At 41.1% G+C, this 23,598-nt stretch overlaps 1 protein-coding gene across 1 annotated transcript in view; it reads right to left on the reverse strand.

Moving 5' to 3' along the window:
* ttyh3a (tweety family member 3a) overlaps positions 1-23,598 on the reverse strand; it is a 25,769-nt gene continuing 2,171 nt past the window's right edge. The window contains exons 3-15 of the mRNA XM_079644131.1: positions 21,456-21,625; positions 19,917-20,028; positions 19,245-19,465; positions 18,243-18,338; positions 16,891-16,963; positions 15,927-16,002; positions 12,103-12,158; positions 11,181-11,273; positions 9,829-9,921; positions 8,942-9,078; positions 6,677-6,850; positions 6,212-6,287; positions 1-2,316 (exon numbers count right to left, since the gene is read on the reverse strand). Coding sequence (XP_079500257.1) covers positions 2,041-2,316; positions 6,212-6,287; positions 6,677-6,850; positions 8,942-9,078; positions 9,829-9,921; positions 11,181-11,273; positions 12,103-12,158; positions 15,927-16,002; positions 16,891-16,963; positions 18,243-18,338; positions 19,245-19,465; positions 19,917-20,028; positions 21,456-21,625 — 1,653 coding nt within the window. The 3' untranslated portion in view covers positions 1-2,040. The remainder of the gene's footprint in view (positions 2,317-6,211; positions 6,288-6,676; positions 6,851-8,941; positions 9,079-9,828; positions 9,922-11,180; positions 11,274-12,102; positions 12,159-15,926; positions 16,003-16,890; positions 16,964-18,242; positions 18,339-19,244; positions 19,466-19,916; positions 20,029-21,455; positions 21,626-23,598) is intronic.

Genomic DNA, 23,598 nt, shown 5'->3' on the forward strand with positions numbered 1-23,598 from the left:
TACAGTTAACATTTGTTTAATTTCAAAACACAGCATTTAAGCTCAATATAACCACATGTACACAATTTAGAGATTGCAAAAATGAAGTAAAAAAAGAAAAAAAGGTTACATCTACAGTGATTTTTTCCAGAAAAAAACTCAAAGAAAATGTCAAACCTATTTACCGTATTCACATTAAAGAAGCAACACATTGTGCTTTCTAGAAATTCTATGAAATAAAAAAACACTAAAAGCAAATAGAAAATGTGGAATAAGCTGTTTTAAGAATTTCAATTTTAACCACTTTTTTTTTCATCATTTTGTAAATGTTTATAATCCGTACAACCGCCTTGCATTACAAACAACAAAGAGAATATGACTACTACCAAAGACAGAAAGATTGCATCAGTGTAATAACGCATTTACAGAGCATACATGATTTTAAAAGACAGGCTCATTCAACCAGGAGTCAACTTTACAGAGTGGCCTGGAGTTAAGACATTTAAAAAGATATTCAGATAATAAAAGAGTTGTGCTTTACTTCTTGGCACAGTCTCAGAAAAAAAAAATCACCTGTTGTACTGGTCACAGCGCACATCTAAGAGAAGCAAGTTGAAGCAGAAGAAGTCAAAACATCTCTCTCCGCATTTGAAGGATCGTCACGCTTCGACCGGAAGTCAGCAGGTTTCCTTTGACCATTTCTGGTTTATAGAGAGCAAGGTAATCATGATCCCTTCACAGCATCCACTCACTCGTATCTACTTTTGTTATAAATGCTAAAACACATTTGTGAATGCAAAAAAAGGTTTCTCTCTGAAATTCTCTAAGAAACTGTGATATGCATATTGTCACGTAAACTTGAATTAAGATTCTTGTGATAGGAATTTCTGACTCATTTTGGTGGAGATGATCACTGCTGCACAGTCAAGGATGTTTGGACAATTCCCGCTTCTGTTCAGGGAGATGAGGCTTTACGACTTAACAGCAACGTGGAGAGAATAACAAGCAGTCTGGTGAAGAGGTGAATTACCGTAACGTCTGGAGTAATGTCCTCTGCTTCACCATCGTCTGTAAAAACACAAATCTGCTTCCAGTAGTAAAAAAAACTTCTCATCTTTGTCAAACTCGTAAAGGTTTCTCCCATTTTTTTTTTTTTTGGATGAGCATGGTCCTCCTATTGAGACTCTTTTCTTCAAACAGCTGCATTTCAACCAAACAGCTCATCTTTGTCCTTCTCAAATCCTCAGAGTCGAGCTGAGTTCACAGCTTCACAGGTTACAGTCATCGCTGTAGAATAGTGGCTCACCAATGTATTTAAAAATAAAAAATGCCACAGGAGATATTGTCCAGAGATGCAAAAAATTCAATTTCAGACCTGTAAGACGTGCTGCATGAAAAACTGGTCCCAGATATCGGATTTAACCTAGAATGCTAAAAGAAAGTCAATCGACATGTGTAATATATACAGTATCAGAGGCTATAACTGGAGGATTTTGCAAATCTTAAGCAGACTTGCAATTTAAATCCCATTAGCAGAAAGATGAGATGTTGCGACATGAAATGTATCTATTTTACAGTTTTATCTATGTGAGAATTAATGTTTACACTTCACCTATTCCCGTATTCCTCCTGTATTTATCATGTGAAGGCATTTTCTTACTCTTTCTGAGAGAGTGCATTACAGTACTTTAAAAAACAACAACAACAACCAGTAGTAATCAGTGTTAGTCTAAGGAGCACTTCCAGAGTCCTCAACACTGCACTCCCTGTTAGCTGTGACACTGTGCATGTCGTGGTGCATTCATGTGTAAAAACAGAAAGTTGGAGTGTAAAAGTCGGCCCTGGCTCCATCACATTGAGAGCTGCAGATGGATTCCCAGCACCGATGATGATTCTGTGCACTATGACTTTGCTCCAACAAACCAGCAAACAAGCACACGTGGTTTTTCCGTTTAAATTCAAGTGAGATGGAGGAGGGAACGGGAGAGGGAGGAGGGGCTGAAATGAGTGAAGGACACAGGAGAGATGTCAGTGCGGCGGACAGGAGGGGTCCACTGTGGTTTAGTGAGCGGGTGGGGGGCTGTTGGGGTCCCGGCGGCTGTTGGGGTCCCGGCGGCTGTTGGGGTCCCGGCGGCTGTTGCGTTCTGGGCGACTGTTTGGGTCTGGGCGGGTGCTGGGGTCCTGGCGACTGTTGCTAGGGTCCGGGCGGGTGTTGGGGTCCGGGCGAATGCTGGGTTCAGGGTGACTATTGGGGTCTGGGAGACTGTTGGGGTCCGGGCGGCTGTTGGGGTCCGGGCGGCCGTGGGCCAGGTACTTGGCCCGCATGCTGGAGGTGTACTGTGGATGAAAAAGAGAACATGACACACACAAAACAAAACGAGAATTAGGATTTTGCTCTTCATAGTTGAATAATGACTTGCAAGTATTAGAACAATGTTAAATATCCCTTCTTTTAAAGGTCTCCTATTATACTATTTTGAGGCATTTATTATAGGTCTCAGATATATAGAAATATATAAAAAACATGTCTATAAAGTGTTTTGCTCAAAATACCAAACAGATCACCCATTCTAGCCATGCCTCATACCCCTCTATTTCAGCACTGTTAGAGAAGTGCTGATTCTGGGTCCGTAGCTTAAAAAAAAAGGTTTTACGAAAGAAATATCTGAAAAAAGACATCAAAAAGCAAGTGAGGGTCATACAAATATAGTGATGGAAAATACAACAGAACAACATGATTCCCCAGATCAGAGACTCGAGTTACCTTCGACTAGTTACCCCAGACTGCTGGAATCTAAAGGGATGTTAAATAGTTCACACAGAGAGAGAACATCACAGCTACAGTGGACGAGGACATCATACACATATTCTAGTTTTTGCTTTTAACTGTCGTGCACATTCGTATACATTTAGGATGCACCCATGCTTATTTTGGATGCAGGCGATACAAGCACAGAAAGGCTGCATCTCAAACTCGTGTGGAAACACTTCTTTGACTTCTATTTACATTTTGTTTTTGATTAGCCTTCAGTGTTTGCACCAACATGAGCTTCATAAAAAGTGACTTACTTGGATGTTAAATACAATTGCACAATTTTTAATGCAGAAACTAAAGATGACTTTCATAACAGATTCAGTTTTAATTAAATGTAAAGCCTTATATGTCAAATAAAAGAAGAAAAAATGCCTGTTGCATGCCTAATTTTTGCTTTTATGGATTACGCAGATTTATTTGATCTATAAAATGTAAGAAAATAGTGAAAGCTGTCCATCCCAGTTTTTCAAAGCCAGGTTTAATGCCTTGTTTTAAAAGTCAAAACTGGGAAAAAGAAAAGAAGTATGTCTCGATATTTGAAAGCAGCAGTCAGCCTTTTTTGAGTATTAGGGCCACACTTAGAAGAAAAATAAACAGAGAGACTTCGAGATTAATGTCGTAATAATACGAGAATAAAGCCATAGTTACGAGAATAAAGTCGTAGTTTCATAAGTGACTTGAGAAGCGGACTTGGAGGAGATTGTCTCCTTTCTGCAGGAGGAAATGGCTGCTTCATGCCGACTACATTACATTACATTACATTTAGCTGACGCTTTCATCCAAAGCGACTTACAATAAGTGCGTTCGACAAACAAGATACAAACTTGAAGAAAACAGAATCATATAAGTACATCAGGTTTCAGTTTTCAGTCTGCGCCGGAAGATGTGTAAGCTATCTGCTGTCCTGATTTCAATGGGGAGCTCATTCCGATTCCACTACAAGGCTATCGTTAGACTCCTTCTGGATCCAAAGCCTTGATTACAAGTCTCATCGTTTCTTGTGAAACAACAAATGCCCTTTGAACAGCTCGTAGATGTAACCAACGATAGCCTTGTAGTCGGCCAGAACCAGCCATTTCCTCCTGCAGAAAGGAGACAATCTCCTCCAAGTCCGTTTGGTTCTTTCTTCAAAATAATAATCATAGTTTCTTGCACAACATTTTCAAAGTTCTAATACTTATGATAATCTGATGCTGATGTGCCAAAAGATTAGGTACTTCGTTATTGGAGAAACCTAAACTAAAGTACTGCTTCACAAGATGCTCCACATTCCTCATTTTATTGCAGGACGCTCCTGTTGTCTCCTTCTCCAGTCACTTGTGAAACTACGACTTTATTCTCGTAACTACGACTTTATTCTCGTAATATTACGACTTTATTCTCGAAATCTCTCTGTGTTTTTTTCTAAGTGTGGCCCTAATACTCCGTCGCAGCAGACAGATTTGTCTATACGACAAAATGCAGTGGAAGTGAGTAAAAGTCCAGAAAATAAGACGTCTGCTAAAAAATATACAAGGTAATACTAAACAAAGTTGGGACCGTCATGTGGTATTTTCTCTGTGCTGCACACCCAATAACAGAAGCCTTTGTTATTTTAAATAAAAGTGAGAAATATTCTTCTCTTAGCCCCCGGGTCCCCCCTCCAAACCGAGACAAAGCAGATCCAGAGAGTTTGACTCGGTGAGCCTCAGGGCCGATAAAGCTTCACATGTTCCTCCCAATACATCTGTGGTGCGGGGGGGAGGGACACATGCAGCCCAGGGCCACAGGACACAAAACTTAGGTGAGACACGCAAGAGTCAGGACAGAGGGTGGAGTGGGGGAAGGGGGGTCCAGCAGCCCAGGTGGGACCTGAACAGAGGGTGAGCCGGGAGTTTGGGAGGTGGTACAGAGGAGGAACAGGCCAGCAGGGGGGGAGGAGGCGGGGCTTATTTTGTACCTGTTAGCACACTGTAGCAGATGAGGTTACCAAAAGGATCTTGAACTCTCCGAAGGCTTTAACTGCCAGCTCTGACCGCTGTTACTGTCCGCGGCAGTCAAATACAACTGGATGGATTCGCAGGAAAACAAGAAGAGAGTATAGAGTAGATACACAGAGCAGCGTCTAGGTCCAGGCAGACACACGGACACCAGGGAGGGTGGGGGGCTTCTGCTAGAGGTTCAGGCTGGGGGGAGTCACTGAGGTGTGTTCCTAACATGGTCAAAGTGGTACACAATTTCAGAAAACACACAGCAAGAAGTCCTAGTGACTTACGCGTATGACCAAAATCAAACAAAGACTCCACATACGATCTATCATTGGTGCTTATACAGACCTTCAGGAAGATATAGACAAACAACAGCAACATTGAAATTTAAGCTATTGGCTCTCACCCGGGAAAAGATCTGCCAATCAGAGGATGCCCGCAACACTTTCCTATAATTCTGCAATGATCTTTTTCAATATAAATCCTCGGTGAGAGCTGGTCATGTTTGTATGTATGGTGCTGCTGTTTGTCTTTACGAATGTGTCTAAGGTCTTAAATTCATAAAATGAGGTCAAGTGACAGTGTGCAGGATTCTTTATTCCCCCCCCGCCCAACTTGTGTCAAATAAAAGACAGAAAACATCGCTATCCAAGACACATTTCATGTCAGGTGGCAGTTTGACACAAATGATGTATTTGTTTTGCAACCCTATTCATAAAAAAGGTCCAGGTATAGTGTCTGTTTTTCATTTGGGCGCTTGGAGCGCAGCAACTTACCCTCGGTACCACAAAGCTTTTGAGGAACTAAACCTGTGTTTTGTCTGGAGTGACGGACTCAATTGAGTTTCTGTAGGAGAGAGGTCTTTTCCTAATTTGATTTGAACAATCTGGACTTTTACATGGTTTGTTGTCGGCTTCCACACTCATCGAATAAAGAGTAAACGAGCGAGTGAACAAGAGAGGAACCTGCTGTCCTGCGAGGGGCAATAAGGGAATATAGTGAGTGAGGAGGAGGAGTTAAGAAAATATGTTCTTATGCATGAAAATGTGCAATCTCCTTTCCCTTCTCTGCATTTCTGCTGTTGAAAAAAGTTCCCATAACAATGAAAAAGAAAATGAACATGACGACCGTAAAAAGTGTTTCGCAACGCGTTTTTTTTGTATGTGTCTTTGGATTTATTTGTATGGTTTTCTAATTTCTTTAGATGTGATGGAAACGCACACAGGAACGCTTTTATTTCATTGTTAGCTTCCTGATTTTAGCTTCATCATTATATGAATATTAATTAATATAATTTTCTTCAACAAGTTTGAATTGTCAGCCCCTCAAGAGATACTGCCAAATGCCTAGAAGGTGGTTCTACAGTTTCAGCAGAGACTTTAGATATATATTCCATAGGTGTTTCTGTACTTGTGTATTTTTTTGTTTGTTGAGGAAATGCAAAACTTACCGTGGGCGGAGGAGACTCTCGTCCAATCAGCGGAGTGTTCTCACAGCGAGAGTTCTGGAAGTTGGCGTTCTGAGCCCTGTTGAGTTAAACAAACAGTGGGATCAAACATAGCGAGCTGAGAAGAGCATAAACCCCTACACACTGCTTTAAAGATATGAAACCATATACTGCACACATGCAACTCTCCACGTCAGTTTCCAGCATACCAAGGCCTTAAAAACACAGAAACTACAAGATCCCCTCCCCCAGTTTCCCCCAACACTGAACACTCATGAGTTTGAGTTTCACAGGCTTCACAGCTGGAGATCAACAGCTGCATCTGCTGTCCACTGCCTGACTCTCAGGGAACATAAAACCGGACTCCTGACATATCTAATATCTGCCACCTGGTTTGGTTGTGAAAATACATTCTCTACCACTTCTGGTTTTCCTCAGTTCTCAGTGGTTTGCTGCACGGTGACTCACATGTACTCGGTGACAGGTGCGTTGCTGACGGTGTGGGCGGCGGCAGGGATGGAGGTCTCGCTGCCGTAGCTACTGCCACAGCTGTACAGGCTGGGCATGTGGACCCGGTACAGGTTGTCGTGGTTCTGCCGCCCCCCGTGGCTCAGAGACTCATCCTCACTGTCATCGTCGTCCCTGCAATCAACAGAAGTCCTTCGGTCAACCAATGGATAAGTAAGAAAACTGACAAATACAACTATAATACTAGCACTTTCAGCTGTAGACTGAGACCAGCGAAGACCACCACAGGAAGTCTTTCCTCCCAGTGGTCATCAAACTCTATGACTCTTCACCCTTCAGTAAAGGGAACTGAGAACTTCCACACCCCCACTATGTGCAATATAAATACCATTACCATCATTACAAAACACTTTCTGCTATATAACATGTGCAATATTATTATTATTAATAATGTTCTATAATAACGTGCAATTACGTATCTGCCACGACATTTCTTTGCACTACTAAATACTGTTAATATTTACATTAATTATGTGACCGTCTATGTTTCCTGTAGATATTGAATTGCTCTTTTTACTGCAATGTTAGTGTACAGTTGTATTATTATGCTGCTGTGTTTATTGTATTTTTGAAACTCTGGCACAACAATTTCCTTCGGGATAAATAAAGTCCTATCTTATCTTATAATGATTTATCCTTTAAAACATGTATCATCACAACTTTTCTCTGCTTCCCTGGACATCTTCAAGTCATCATTAAAAACTCCTTTGACCCCTAACCCATCAAAGTCCCCTTGCTCTTTATTTCATTTTTAATTTATTATTTAGCCCTTTTGTTTGTTTGTTCACCATGTAAAGCGGCCTTGGGTCCCTTGAGAGGCACAAATGTAATGTATTATTATTAATATACTGTAATGTTAATATCTTTAGGTCTTGGTCTAACAAAAACAAGACTTTTAAAGATATCACCTTAGATTTTGAGAAATTGGAACATTTGTTTTTTACTATGTAGATTGATAATGAAAATAGTCAGTTGCAGACCTAAAGATCACGCTGCACTGCAACCTTACCACCACCAGAGGGACCCTGTGTGCTGACTGACTGATAACAAAAGAAGTCTAAAAGTGCCACATGGTCACATTTGTGATTATTCTCACATTTTGTTTCACCTTCATGACAGCGGGCAGAAAACACACGGTGAGTTCTCTCCGCTGTGTGAAGCAAAGATGCTGTTTCCCACTGACCTCAATGGGGATACACAAAGACGGTAAAAATAGCCTTATGTAATTGGATCAAGTTTATGCAGGAAAATGTAACGGCCCTTATTTGCATCAGGACAATAAATGCATTTGTTCGTGTTGTTTTAAAAAAAAAAAGCAGTGGCCTCCTTCGTGCAGAGAGAAAGTGATCCCAGTTGTGAAGCTAAATAACAACAATGCACTAAACATGTCAAAACAGAGCAACAATGATAGCGTTGTCATGGAGCCTGTCTCCCTCTAGTGTTCATCCCTTAGGCATTTCCCTGCATAGCTAACACATGAGATCACAGATAATAATTCAGGGCAGTTTTCAATACATCTATTAACCTGAGAGTAACTTACAGAGTATACATATCGAATACCAATCCTAGAAACATTAAACATTCTCACCTAACTCCAGGAGGGTTTATATCATGTAGTAATCTTGCATCATTAAACAGTAAAAGCTTAGTGGGGACCACTGAGAAAACACACTGGCGGCGTGTAATCCTTTGGTTTATAACAGGAAGCCCCAGCTGAGACCAAACTGATCAACATGCTTCTGATTGTTAGGAGGGATCACTTCATTATGAGTGCGGCTGAGCTGACAGCTGGGAAAACCTCTTTCCCATGAGCCATCCTGCAAACCTTATCTGCCGCTGATATGACGAAGACATCAGGATGATTTCACCCCTCGGCTGGAGGAGAAGACACCAGCTCACTCAGCACAATTATGCAGGAAGCAATCTATTTGAGGATGTAGCCTTATAGACAAACTAGTGGTAAACAAAGCCTAACACACACCATAATCGTGTCAATCAATCCTGACTTCGTAGCTTCACTCCCATGTGTGTAAAAACAAGCAAGAGAGGGTTAAAAAAACGGCCATGAAACCATAATTAATTGATAGGCTTTTCCTCCTAAATTATTTCGCAGTGTATACACAGGGTTGCAGAGGAGCTTAAAAGCTTTGCACTGGTTCCTATGTGGTTACGAGTGGATGGCTTTATATGCAATGGATGTCTCACCTCTTGCTGTGCCAGGTGTGAGGCACACTGCAAACAATGGAGCTGAACATGAGGGCAGTGATGAAGGAGAAGAGCACGAGGTAGATGAGGCCTTCCAGTCCGTCGTAGCACAGTCCCGTCATGCCCTGGACAAAGTCCTGCAAGAAGAGGCGGAGACACCACTTTTATTATGGCAGGTATAATAACATCAGTTGCTGCATTCAAACATCTAAAGACATTTGAGAAACCACTAAGAAATGAAATAGAGTAAAACCAGATTGAAGAGGTAGTGGAAAGGCTGTTTTTAAAATGCATCTGCTGAGATTTCTCAATTTAAAACTAGGTCAAAGCAATGAGCTCACTATTGGCCTACAAGCAGTGCATTTCGATCTAGGTTTGAAAAGAACCCCACTCACCCCATAATATCATGAGTACAAATCTTCCTCCTGTATGCACAGCGCAGCAGTAACACATTTGGTATTCTCCTGGAGATACTCTTATTTTCATGAAATAATAAGCTCTGGCGGCTGGATGTTAAGCAGAGAAGGCTGAGCAGAAAGCAGAGAGAAAGTGCTGCTCTTGCATGTGTGCACTTGGAATTTGGACGCCGCTGAGGGACAATCCTCCCAAGCGAAGCGATAGCCAAGTACTTGTCATTCAGCAAGCTTCATAAAGAGTACAAAGCCAGCATCAATTGGACAAGAACTCGCATTCAGGAGAGCAAATGTTATTAATGGTGACAGGTGTATTCAGCTGCACAAGCATGAACAGAGAGGTTGCTTTGTACAACTACGCTGCACTGTGAAGACGTCGCAACAGATCACATCGCTGGGCCCTTTTTTAAATAGACATGGAGCAACCCTACAGTAAGCATGTCTCCGTTTGTAAGTGTCCTCCTCCCTGCTCACCATGTGCAGGCTGCGACAGTCCACCAGAGCGGTGAGCTGATGAAGGCTGATCTCCGTGGTGTTCAGGATCCCCTGGATCTCTTCTAAATCTCGCTGGAAATGAAAGAGGAAAAAACACAAACTTAATTTGAAAATCGAACATTAGAACCTGAGTATTCTTGGATCCCACAAACGACCATAAAATACATTGGAAAAAATAAATAAAATGCATTTAATTATCATTGTCTACATTGGAAAAATGCTAAGTCGTAGTTTCCTGCTTGTAAGTAAACGCTTACAGTTGCAAAAATAAGGAAGTAAACCAATTTTTAACATTGATTATTCCCTGATTATGCATTCTACACATCAGTGTCTTTCATCAATATACAACAGCAGCTCTAGCTGAGAAAGCTGATTTTAATGTATGATACATTTTAATGGACTACCGTACTCCCCTTCTTCGTGCAGCTCCGACAGAAAATACGTCTGATAATAGCCTGATATAAACATTTCCACGACCTCAGCACATTTCCCTGTGTGGCTATGTTGAGTGAAATATACCCCGCTGTATTCCCAATGTCAGCTCCCATTTGTGCCTATGTCAACACAGTGTAAGGACCGGCACTGGACAATACCACAGCGATGTATTGACAAGGGCCGGTGAAAGCCTAATGCAGCTAAATGGACATAATGCAGGTCCCAGGTGGGCCGTCAGCAGGTCTTTATGGACAGGTGCACTTCACTTCTCTGCAGGTCAGTCCCATTCACTGCCACTAGTCATCACAAACAGCACGGATAAGGTGTGGGGGGACGGGACTGTGTATGGAAACAGCTACCATGTGATGTAGCATTTATTTTTGGAAAAAATATATTGCTTAGTAAAATGAACAATTTTAACATTTGTATATATTTATTATTTTTACATATAAATCCTTTTTTGGGTTTTTCTTTTCCTGTAGTGTGTTATAAAGGCTGAAGTGCATGTTAATGGTCTGCAAAGACTAAAATCACATAGTTCCCTTCAGAGGGAGTTTTACAATCGAAAGTGGGTTAAATGTGTATGGGAGCAAATCACTAAACCAATGAGACTCAGGAATAGTTTTACTGCAGTTCAACCTAACATCCATTCATCAATGATTTACTCTAATTCTCTTTTCACCAAGGAGGCATCCGAGGAAAACAAAGTCTTGAAGAGTTCTAGGTAACACAAGGGAACATTTGAAGGATGAAAAACTCCTTGTATTTGATCTTTTCCAATTTCAAATGAAACATTATAACCCTGATCCGTTTGCCATGGGACAGACATTTGAATGTGGTAATGTTGTAATTTGGCAGGTCCAGTGAAGAGTGTGGTGCTGGGGCTGGTAATGTACCTGAGTCTGTTTGTACTCTCTGGTGGCAGAGCGCAGCAGCTCGGACACGTCGTCCTGCATCTCCACTAACGCTTTGTGGCTCCCAGAGAGCTTCTGAAATGAAGAATACTGTATCAGCCCGGCACATCTCAAAACTATTTCCATTATTTTAAACATTAGCAAGAGCTTTCAGTGTGAAGTCACGTGGAGATTTAGTAGAGGCTGATCGTTTATAGATGTGAGATTAAAGGCTTACATACTGTATATATAGCTTCCTTTTCTTTACACTCTAACAATAGCAGGCCAGACCTCAGCAGCACTCAAACGCTTTGAGTTATTCATGCAGTTTGCAAAATGAAATGAAAGCTATTCCATTAGTGCAGACTATAGATTCACAGTAAAAGTGCCACTTTTCTTCCCTAGCTTCTAACAGACGTTCTCCGATGCTAGTGCATGTTACACACACACACACACACACACACACACACACACACACACACACACACACACACACACACACACACACACACACACACACACACACACACACACACACACACACACACACACACACACACACACACACACACACACACACACACACACACACACACACACACACACACACACACACACACACACACACACACACACACACACACACACACACACACACAAAATGGCAGAATGGAAAGTATTGTACTATTACATGGAAAGGCAATGGGAGGGGCTAATTTTGCCCACTAGAATTCTCACTAATTCAATCTCATACATCATGAAGAGATAAAAGTCTATAGTTATATCTGCTGAGATTTGAGTATCACATGTACGTTGAGCTAGTAAAATAATAGGAAAACATGTATTTGGGTAATCATCTGAAGGGTAAATTATTTGGTTTAAGATGTTAAAAACTCTAGAAACAAATGTAATATATGCAACAAACCTGCTGGAAGGGGTTGGTTTTTTCCAAACTGCAACTAAGGTAATGCATCAGGATATCTGTGAATATAGAGGACAGCAGGAACAGAATATGTCAGCAGAGCCACATACATTCACACACAGGGCTGAAAGATGAACAAGAATGTTCATTAACGATCCTGCAAAAATAAGTTGCAGATTCATTTTCTGCTTATTATGGTTGTTTATCATAAGATTAATACAGATGTCTCACTAAAATGCCTAACTATGTTTGAAAATACAATTTTATTTTCATAAAATCCCAAACACTGATATTGGAATCAAACACCTGTGTGTGTCAAGATGTCAACACGATTGTGTTATGGACTGTTAGTCATGAAACATTGAACCGGTAAGAGATATGGTTTCAAGAAAGGAAATTCTGAAATCGTCTATCATTGATCAGAGAAATAATTATGTAAATGGGGCAAATAATTGGCAGATTGATCGATAATAATAACAATTATGGTAGTTGCAGCAATATTCTATTTGACTATTTCTAAAAACTGACATAGGGGCTTGGCAGAGATTCTCCCACACTGTGTTAGGACTACAATAAGAACATTGTCTTTTTTATTATATTCAATCATAGCTGCTCATTCTTATATTAATAATTCAAACGTAGTCATGTATTTGGATTCTGATATCTGCATTTAATGTGGCGTTTTGATATTTCTTTGCTGAGTTGCTGCTTCAGCCACCAATGTTTTGTTCTGGGAGAGAGGCCAACAGCCAGGTAACAGGCCGATGCAGAGACGTGGTATTTTGTGCTCCTGTAACTGCACTCCTGCTGAGCTAAGCACTGAGGGGCAATTTTCCAAAATAATAAGGTTCACATGGTGGAAAAGTATGAAGTATTTCTCCAATGATGCGGCAACACTTACCCAACAAAAGAACACAAAGCCATAGAAAAGCTCAGGTACCCTTTGAGTTATTGTTAAAACTACAACATGACCAAACTTGCATTCTGTTCATAGTTCACAGTTTACAGCAGACTGTAATTAATGTTTTAGATTTTCACCGGCTATAACAACCCACTCCAGTTCCAAAGTCCCAGCAGTGAGTAGGAGTGGATGAGAACTCCTAAGTGACTCAAAAGCAACAGCTACATCCACAAATACAAGCTGTGAGAACACCAGCGCCGAGCGAGCACATGGAGTGACGTGCGCGCTCACTGCTGAGTCAGGAGCTTCATTCCCACACAGTTGAGTGAACTGATGAGGAGGATTTCCGGTAGGAGAAGTGTATTTCAAGCAGGCTTCAACCACCAATACGCCCACACACATACATATCAGGAAGAGAAGGTTTCTTAGAATCTGACTTATGGTAATGGTTGGAAAGACTGACATTCTTGTTTGACTTATCACTTATAAATCCTGGCTGTCAGTATGCAGTGGGCAGAAAGAAGACAAAATATGGCTATAGAAGTTTCAAGAAACACCTTAGTATAATTCTGTTACTGGTTTTGCCACTGTTCCATGTACTGTAGCAAAAAATGAACAATTTGTTCTGAAAGTAACTCAGTGGTGGAACATTAGAATAATGCTACAGTAACTGTGAATTTGAGAACATAAGATTGTTTTACAATCAAGACTGATTATCAGTGAGTAGCAGCCTCAGGCTAAGGTAACATGCTTTCTCATTGGATAGATATTTAGCAACACTTTATCCCTCCAGGTTAACATTCTGGCAGAGTGAAGGAGTCAAAACAAAGCTTGTGCCAGTCCCTAAAGCTAGGGATGATACTGTATAGGGTTTTGTATTTTTAAAACGTTGTCATCGTCATGTCAACTGCACCGATTATTGCTAAAGACTTTGATGTATTGCATTATGGGATCTATTTGGCTACTTTTTTTCTTTTTTTAACTATTATTGTCATCACATAGTACAGGTGCTAGTAACGGAACGGTTTCTCTGCATTTGACCCATCCTAGTGTTAGGAGCAGTGTGCTGCCATTATTATGTACAGCGCCCGGGGAGCAGTGTAGGGAACGGTGCCTTGCTCACGGACACCTCGGTGGCACTTGGTCTTGCCGGGACTTGAACTGGTGACCTTCAAGTTGCAATTGAAAACTGCACTTTAATTTGTGCCCTTTGTGTTCAGTTCAGTGCTCAATGTTTTCACTAAAAGAATGTTTGAAATAATTTCCTCTTATTTCTTTAAGTCAACAAGAATTTTGTTGTATTTGAGCTGTATACTAAAGTAACAGAAAGGCAGATGGAAGTATATTTAATATAAGTTTATCTATTGGAAGTCATTATTATATTGCAATTCTCAACAATGTTATGGCATATTTTGTCCTATTGTGCAACCTACATATAGCTTCAGTAAAGTTGCTCTCAGAGTGGTTTGTTTTCAAGCTGTTTTGTGTTTTCCAAGCTTGCAAAACGTTATCTACCTAATGTACCTATCAGCCCAGAGTGATACAGGCTGCAACATGATACATTGCACAGATGAACTCTCACTTTCCATCTGGATTGAGACCATGGGTCTGGAAAAATTGCGCAATGAAGAGAAAGCAAAAGAATAGAAAAAAACAATGAGGGCTGTTAAAATGATGCATGTACCAGAAAATATAACAGCTATCCAGTGGAGGAGCGCAATAAATGTACTGTAGTCAGAAAATACTTTGAGATGTCCAGAGATTTGTTTGGTGAAATAACAAGAAGGTATGAGCTGTGAAGCAAAAATATAAAACCACGAGTAAGATGTATCTTTATTTAAGAAAATTAAGGGTAACTGAGAAGTAAAAGCAAATAAAACCTCTTGAGTTTGTGTACTTTGTTTTTGCAATTTGCAAAATGACAGGAATTATGATAAATATTCTTCAATTGTCCTGATTGAAATACTTTCTGTCTAGTTTCAGCCCTGGGGCAGAATACAGCTCCATATCTGCAGCATAATACAGAACAGAGAAGGCTGGTTGCTCGTGGTTCAGAGGAAATCACACATTTTACAGCTGGTGCTCTGATTCCTGCCCTGACTAACCAGCAGCTTGGTTTGTGTATGGAGCAATCTCCATATTTTAGAGAAGAGAGCAGAAAAAAAAAACAAGAAGTGAAGCAGGGGAAAAAAGCACATCAAGTAGACAGGAAGTCCCTGGTGTTTTCATTTCTAAGCACCATCTTCTCATTTTATTATCAAGGACTGGAGAGGGATGCAGGAAACATATTGGCTCCCTGATCCTCTCCTCTACTGCTCTTATCTCCGTCACACACACACACACACACACACACACACACACACACACACACACACACACACACACACACACACACACACACACACACACACACACACACACACACACACACACACACACACACACACACACACACACACACACACACACACACACACACACACACACACACACACACACACACACACACACACACACACACACACACACACACACACACACACACACACACACACACACCTGAGGCTCTATCATTTTTCTCCTTACACGCATCCCATCAAGAGACAGATTGGGCAATTACTACAAGGAGAAGTACTAGAGAGGCTTCTGTACGGCTTATAAAAGGCAACTCATCGCCCTCTTGACCTTGCCGCAGATGTTAGGGGAGTCATTTCATGGACAAGACCCCGACCTACTCTTTAGAACAATGCCGCCTCACTGCTGCACAATAATCGGAGCATTCAAACCAGGAAGGGGGAGGGGACAAACAATTCAGGCGTCCTTCACAATTTGATATGACTAATATTCACAGAGTTGTATGACAAAAACAACTTAACACAACACGGTAATCCCTGTAGTTTTAGTGACACTTGTGATTCGTCCATACCTTTATTGATGACTCCATACTGGTCTGCCACTTTGGTCACAAATACATCAGGAGCAACACAGAAGTCACTGGAGGTCTAGAAAAAAACCCACAATAAATAAAGACAGTGAATAAGAGGAAGTTGTAGTGACATTTTCCCTGCTTACCAACAGTACAACATGGGAGTTGTTGATTGCTGCTATAAAAACATGTTGACATTGGGACAGGCGGACTCCAGCTGAGGACCCAGCATCAATACAGTAGATTCAGTCCTCCACAAGGCAGCTGCTTTGGGTTATTCTGTGACAATAGCTGCAATATATTGCTGACAATGCTAATCCCAATTAGTTTCCTTTCAATGTTGATCACAAATCAAAATGGATCATTAACCAATGGGCATTTCTCACTGAATGAGTGAAAGCATTCTGTAGTTATTGAATACTCTGTGTTTGTTATCGGGTCCTATGTGGTTGTGAACAAACAGATCATATTTAACTTAAAAACGTATTTTGCTCAATGTTATTTCACTTGGATGTTTCACTTTGCAGAATGATGTGAAGTATGTAGCTCAGACATGTGATGTGTTTCAGTCAAGTAGGATACTTCTTGCATTCAGCAGTTAAACATTTGAAATGAACAACACACACATATTATTAGATTTTTTTAAAAAGGGAGAAGGGGTAGATTTAACATGGGAATTCAAGTGTTTTTTTGTCTCAAAACATGCCAGAATGAGATATTTAAGGTTATGTTTATGGCGAGGTTACAGCATTTCATTACATCACACAAATGTTTTCTTTTTTTTTTGTCACCATTTAATCATCTTAACTCCTCAACTTTACAGATTAAGGGAAATACAATTCCTTACAAGGCCAAATTAAGTAGTCTTTGGTTTAGCACACAAAAACATTGTTATCCAATTGAAGGTAATGAACTGTGCTGCTCTACCAAGAAAAAAGGATCATGCTCTGGTGGAGTCACTTACCGCAGAGACAGCCACCTCCAGCCCGAGGGAGAGCCAGCTGATCACCAGAGCCACGACACCTAAGAAGCACACCCTGCAGAGAGCAAGAGGAGGGGGGGGGGGGTTGTTTAACCTGTAATACTATTATGTGTACTACAACAACTAATACAGTGTGGCAGTAAACGTGTTAAGGCTAATTAAGTTGGTACATTATAATTAAACCTTTTTTATTAAATCACAATACACTAATCTCATCTCCAATCATTGTGATGAAGAAAGGATATACTACGGAAAGACCAAATGAAAGAGCAACACTCGTCGGAAGGTCCATCAACAGGCTGACATAACGGTTTCATCTTTTATTAAAGGTGCCATATTTAGCTCATTTTCAGGATTCATATTTGTATTTTGTGCCTCTACATTGACATGCAGCACCTCTTTTCACCCTTCGTCTGAAACCAGAGCCCAGTCTGCTCTGATTGCATAGCAGGCCTGCTCTGCTGGGATTGGTCAACTGCGTAGAGAGGTCCCGTCCATTAGCCTATCACGTAAAATGTGTTGGAGCGCTAGCCAATAGAAGCATAAGTGTTACATATTGATGTCACTATGTTACGCCCAATGGAGGCGTGTCAGGCGGGTGCGGGGGATAGAAACTCCCTCTGGAAGGAATTCTAAGATTTTAGCCTTGGCATATCATTAACATGAACAAACACCTATACAACTACAGGAAAGGGAAAACCCCAAAATGCATACTAGGGCACCTTTAAATTAAATACGACTGGATCTGGATGCGGAATCCCTTTAGCAAAGACTGTTCAATGGGGAAACAATAAGCAGAACAAACTACTCATTGAATCACAGTAACAGACTGAACCCTATTAAATGAAGCAATACAAATATATGGCTTTAATGTATTAACTCCAAGTATTGCCATCACCGTGTAACTTACTGTGTAAAAATGAATTGTTTGATTAGACACTTGCCTTTAAGTCTTTAAGTGCCCTTAAAGGGAAAACTGGGCAAACATTAATAGGTTTTATTTTCTCTGGCAGTGCCTATAAAAAGCAAATAGACTTTCTACAGCTGCTCTAATGAACATAAAACAGTAAGGACAAACTAGTATATCTAAGTGTCTCATAAAGTGATGTTATCGGTCACCCACACACTGAGGATATCAGGGTCCTTATGTTAAATGAACTGTGACAGTGCTGATATTTCAGAGGGCATTGACTCATCCTGACTAAACTGTAATGACAATGTGGCCTTGATCAGTTGAAAGCTTCATGTACAATAATTGCCACTAAATCTGTGACAACAGCTCAAATAGTTTCCCTTAAGTGCTCTTGTGGCCATGATCTTGTGATGAGACTCACCCTATAAGCGTTCCCTTGGAGTTTCGAATGAGGCCAAACAGCACCAGGAGGCAGATGAGGATGTCGAACAGTAGCAGGCCTATGTAGCCCAGCCACCTGTGGGGACACATGTCAGTAAATACAAACGGCCAAGAGCAGCACAGCAAAGCGTTTCCTAATGAAAACAAATACGCTTTACCCTTAGAGCAAACACAATTTTGTTAAAACCCACTAAAGCAAAATACTTATTCTATAAACAATTAGCTAGATGTTTCTAACCAAAAATCATTTATTTAAATCTCATTAAAAGGAAAGGAGGATGATAAGGAGATAACTGCCTTTTACATTGCCTGAATGTTTTCACATCTTCATTTGACATCATTATGAAAAATATCAATTATAGATTATTTAAGATTAAGTTGAACAACATAAGTGACTTTGCAACCCCTGCATTTGTATTTACAATATGCATCTCATCCTTTCTGCTTTGAATTCATGTTATGACTCCATTTCTTAAGCTACTTGCATATTTAAATATTAGGCATACATGTTAGAAAACTCAAGCACCCCCGAGAGATTACAAACTCTTGAATATTTAGCACCAAACTCAACGCAGGTTTGAGGCTGTTGGTATGTATGCTGCATGATGATATGCTGAACAACTTCAATTAATCCCTTGTTGTCTGGGCCGGCCTCTGCTTCCTAATTCCCTCAGAGATTTATATTCAGAGACATGCGAGCGGCTTCATCTGCACTGTCTAGCCGGGGAAGTGACTTTTTGACGATATGTGAACTCAAGAGATGAGCGTCAGCACAGTATTCACAAGCCAGTGAATTACTGAAAGAGTGTGTATCTGTATTGAAAGTGTAATAAAGAGACGTAGAATCATGGTCTGTTGTTGCCTGCTGCTGCCACTCCCTGCTCTGCAGCATCAGCAGGGGCTGCATATATAATGTGTTGCATGATTCTGTATGGCACTCTTTGTTTCAACAGTTGCTTGGACTGCACCATCAGAGTCGTACCTGTACCAGTCGTACAGCTCAATATTGACAGCCAGCTCCTCCAGGGAGATGTTGGGGTTTTCCCAGAAGGGGATCTCCACCATCTGTTTGACCAGCTCGTCCAGCTGGCCCTGTAGCTTTTGGATGATGGACAGGTAGTCGGCATGCTGCGCATACTGGCCTTCGAGCTGCTGCAGATTGTACTCTACCGTCTGGTTCAATGAGGATGTGCTGTCATAAACCTGGAGCCAGAATATAAAAACAAGGTCATGATGGAGTTGAATAATAATAATAATAATAATAATACTGTCAGTCCTGCACATCCTTCACAAAGCTACCCCTTTCAATATCTGCACAGCTTTCCACTTTTCATACCAATGCTGCACATTTTTTTATTTTATTTTTATGAATGTTGACTTATTATACTGTAAGTAGTTTTTGGGTATATCTTTATTCCATGTTAATATTGTTCTATATTTGAATGTTACAATAGCCTTTTTTTATTATATATACTTTTTTATAAACACCAAGGCAAATTCCTTGTTTGTGTTAACCTACTGGGCAATAAACCTGTTTCTGATTGTGATTCCTGAAGTAAAGGGGGCTCTGGTGGGAGGGGGAACGAGTGATGCTCATGGCAGCAGGACGATGAATTATTAAACACTTTGGTATAATTTGTGCCCCGAGTCTTACCAGCTTCTCCACGCCGGTGATTGTGCGGTTAGCATGGCGCAGGGAATACGTCAGCCGGTTCACTCCATCACAAGTCTCGCCGTTCCCATAGAAACCGACAGCAATGCCAGCGCTGAGGGGAGACAAAAGGAAGGGTGGGGAGACAGGGGTGGTGGTGAGGAGGAGGGATTATCTAAAAAAGAATCCAGAGAGGAGACAGCGAGAGGGACAGCCAGGCAGGCAGAGAGGCGTGTGAACTCCATATTAACCCCCTCGGCTCAGACCCCGGTCAACGGGCCCCTTTCAGCTCCAGCAGAAAGACTCCTTACGGAACCATGGAAACACGGAGGAATGGACCAGCGATGCCCCAAAACTTCACACTCGGCCTGACAAAGGCTGTACTGAGGCAGGCGATCAGCTCTCATTTGCACAGACATGCCTCAGGTTGCAGGAAAACAGATCCAGCAACTGCATGAGAAACAGTTTCTATAGGTAGATCGACAAAATAACTATAAAATATTCAGAAAATGTGTGTGTGTACAATTTGCAAAATGTCTTTGTAAATGTCAGTGACAAGAAATAAACTCAATTTATATACCCTAAAAAGTGATTTAAAGCGAGATCTGATATCTCTTCCTGTGTTGCAGCTTTTGGTCTTTTTGCTAATCCCAGTACTATGCCGGAGTGGATTTGATCAAGTAAGAGGATGATAGCGAATCACTCGGATCTAAATCTAGTGATGTTCAGCCGGCAGCCCTCAGTGAATCAACGGGCTTTCCCCGCTTCCTAATCTCTTCCTCTCACACTCCACAGTGTGAAAAAGGTGAACAGGAGCAGTGTCAGACAAAACAAACCTCCCTGCTGTGATGATGGACTGGTGGAAACTTCCAGTTATACCTCAAGAAAAACTTCAAAATAGATACGAAAACACACACAAAAATAGGACAATCTCATTATTGCTAACAGGCGTGCAGGGATGGACTCTGACTCTCGTGACAAAACTAAAAGAAATGTAGGATTTTCTGCAGATATTCCTTTCACAAAAACACATGTGCGCGTGGGTACAAGCCCACACACAGACACAGTGATTGTAATGCAGTTCCTGTACTCATCAGGTCCCCAAGCTCTTTGTGCCACTCTGAATCAACCGCTCTCCAGTGGCCCATCAACAGAAAGAGGAAAACGGGAAAGAAATGCAGTGTTCATGGATAGAAAGCATGTCCATATGGTACAGTTCTCACACCATTTACCTCAAAAGTAGCATTCCATTAAATCTACCTGGGATCAATGTCTGTGGTGAACTGCCAAAAAAGTATTGAACAAATTATATAGAAGGGAATGTGCAAAATGTTGAGTGTTTCGTGGTTAATGATTCACATTTAATTGTTTTTAATAATTACTTATTTACAAATCGATGAATGGTTGAAACTCTCCTGAGGTTGTTCTGGAAAATTCTTCAGGATAAAAGGACGCATGAGCCTGCATTAAAAGATAAGGACATGCTTGTGGGTCTGGAAACAGGGACTGAATGCTTACCACTCTGATTGTGTTTTGACTCACCTGCAGACGAGTGTTGCGATGATGACACACCAGGCAGTGCAGCAGCAGTCTGCGCTGGGCTGACCCTCATTTTTTTTCCGCCGGCAGCACAAACAAATGGAATAGATGAGCAGGAACACGAGGTCCAGGGCCAGACAGGCGAGCGCCACTCCTCCCAGTAGCAGGATAGACTGGTGGAGAGAAGGATGGGGTTATTGCTTTATTGCCAAAACCACTCTCACATCAATAACAGTTGGAATAATAGGCTTCAGAAGTTTCCCACAGAGAAACACCACAAAGTAGCACTGAAGAACAACAATAACCTATCAAATGCATTGCCTTTTTTTACTGCATGATATATTCAAATATTAAAAGGGGCCGATAATGCTCATGTTCTACTGTGAAAGGTTCCCATGCTTTAATGTCCAAAAAGTGCCTTATTGTTACTGCCTGGGCTGCAGCACCTCTTTTCACCCTCTGTCTGAAACCAGAGCCCAGTCTGCTCTGATTTGTAAGCTGGCCGGCTGATGTAATTGGACATCCGCTTAAAGATGTCCCGCCCTTTAGCCTATCACCTACGATGTGTTTGAGTGCTAAATAGTGATGTCACTATGCAACTTCAATAGGGAACTTTGGGATTTTAGCCTTTGCAGACCATTTATATGCGCAAAAAACGATTACTACATGAGGGAATATCCCAAAAAGCATAATAGGACCCCTTTAAAATCTCTTACAGGTTAATTTTTCACTGTGATGGAAGAAAAGTGTTTGCCTGCTGATTAAGTAATACAGTAAATACTATAGGACGTATCACTTTCATTCAAATGAAAAGAAAGCCCTCTATTTAATGAAATAGCTTAGTGACAAAGCTTTCCAAATGAAAGACAAATTGAAAGCTCAATACTTGAAAATCTGAAAAACTGCACAAGACACAACGTGTAATCTATGCTGCATATTACAGCTATCAACATGATACAATGGCATAATGTCAAAGCTAGCGAAAGAGCCATTTACAATCAAACTGAAACTTCTCCGCCAACAGCAGCACTTCCTACAGTATATAGGTCAGACAGAGGGCTTCTGTGTTCACTGTGTGCTCCTGAGGATTCACGGCTGGGGCCAATATCCATCCTGCCACTTTTGTTTTACTCAGGGTTGATCTTTTTGTTCAGGTTTCTCAGCGATGCATCACAGTGGCTGACACGCCCTGATGCTGTGGTTGTCTGTCTGTTTCAAGGCACTGAGTGAACTCAATCTCAGAACAATTGAAGCCTCAAATCACAGTCTTGACAACACAATATTTGGTGAGACTATTCCTTTAAACCAACCCTGTTTAGTATTGACTGTGAAGAAATGAGACTGGATAATCAGGTACATCATTGGCAGACTCGGCCGCTGTATGTTGCTCTGCACAGCTAAATAAAACAGTATCTGCATCATTGCAGCAGCTACACTTCCTGGAGTTTGGCAGAGGGCAATCCAATCATCATAACCATAAGAAAAATAATAAATATCAAAAGGACTAAAACACACAGAATAACATAATATTACAGAACTATCAGGACAAGACTAAAACACACAAGCTTCTGATGTGTGTGTGGTAAGGGTGCCAATGTAAAAGGCACCCCAGGTGGCATCATGATAAAAGAGTCCTACATTGAGCACCACTGACAGCTGACAATTCAACACTCCCCCTGAAGCCAGTGAGAGCATTGCATCGTCGATAATGAGCAGCCTGTCATCACAGTAAGGTTATGATAATAGTTTAGTAAGCTAGTCTAATCATGACCTCTTTTTTCTCTTCTTGTGGTGCTAACGGTGTAAGGGAAGCGATAGAATTGTACTCCGACAGCTGTTTCACCTGTATATGTTTCCACTGAATATCCTTTTAAGATGTATTTTGTTTACATTGAAATTCTAGCTGTTACACACTAAGCGCCAAGAACACACAGCTGCAGCCATTATACAGCCAAAAACCACTTCCTGTATGCTAACAGGAAGAGGCTCCGATCATAGCGCAGCGCTGGGCAATAACAACTAAGATCATGGTACAATGATGACCTTCTCAGTCAAACTCAACACTCCCTAACATATTCCCTCAGTTAGAAATAGGGGCCAGCATTGCCACTAAATCATGGATTAATTTAAGATATAAGACAGCAAA

The sequence above is a fragment of the Notothenia rossii genome (assembly GCF_949606895.1).
Source record: "Notothenia rossii genome assembly, chromosome: 8".
NCBI classification, from domain to species: Eukaryota; Metazoa; Chordata; class Actinopteri; order Perciformes; family Nototheniidae; genus Notothenia; species Notothenia rossii.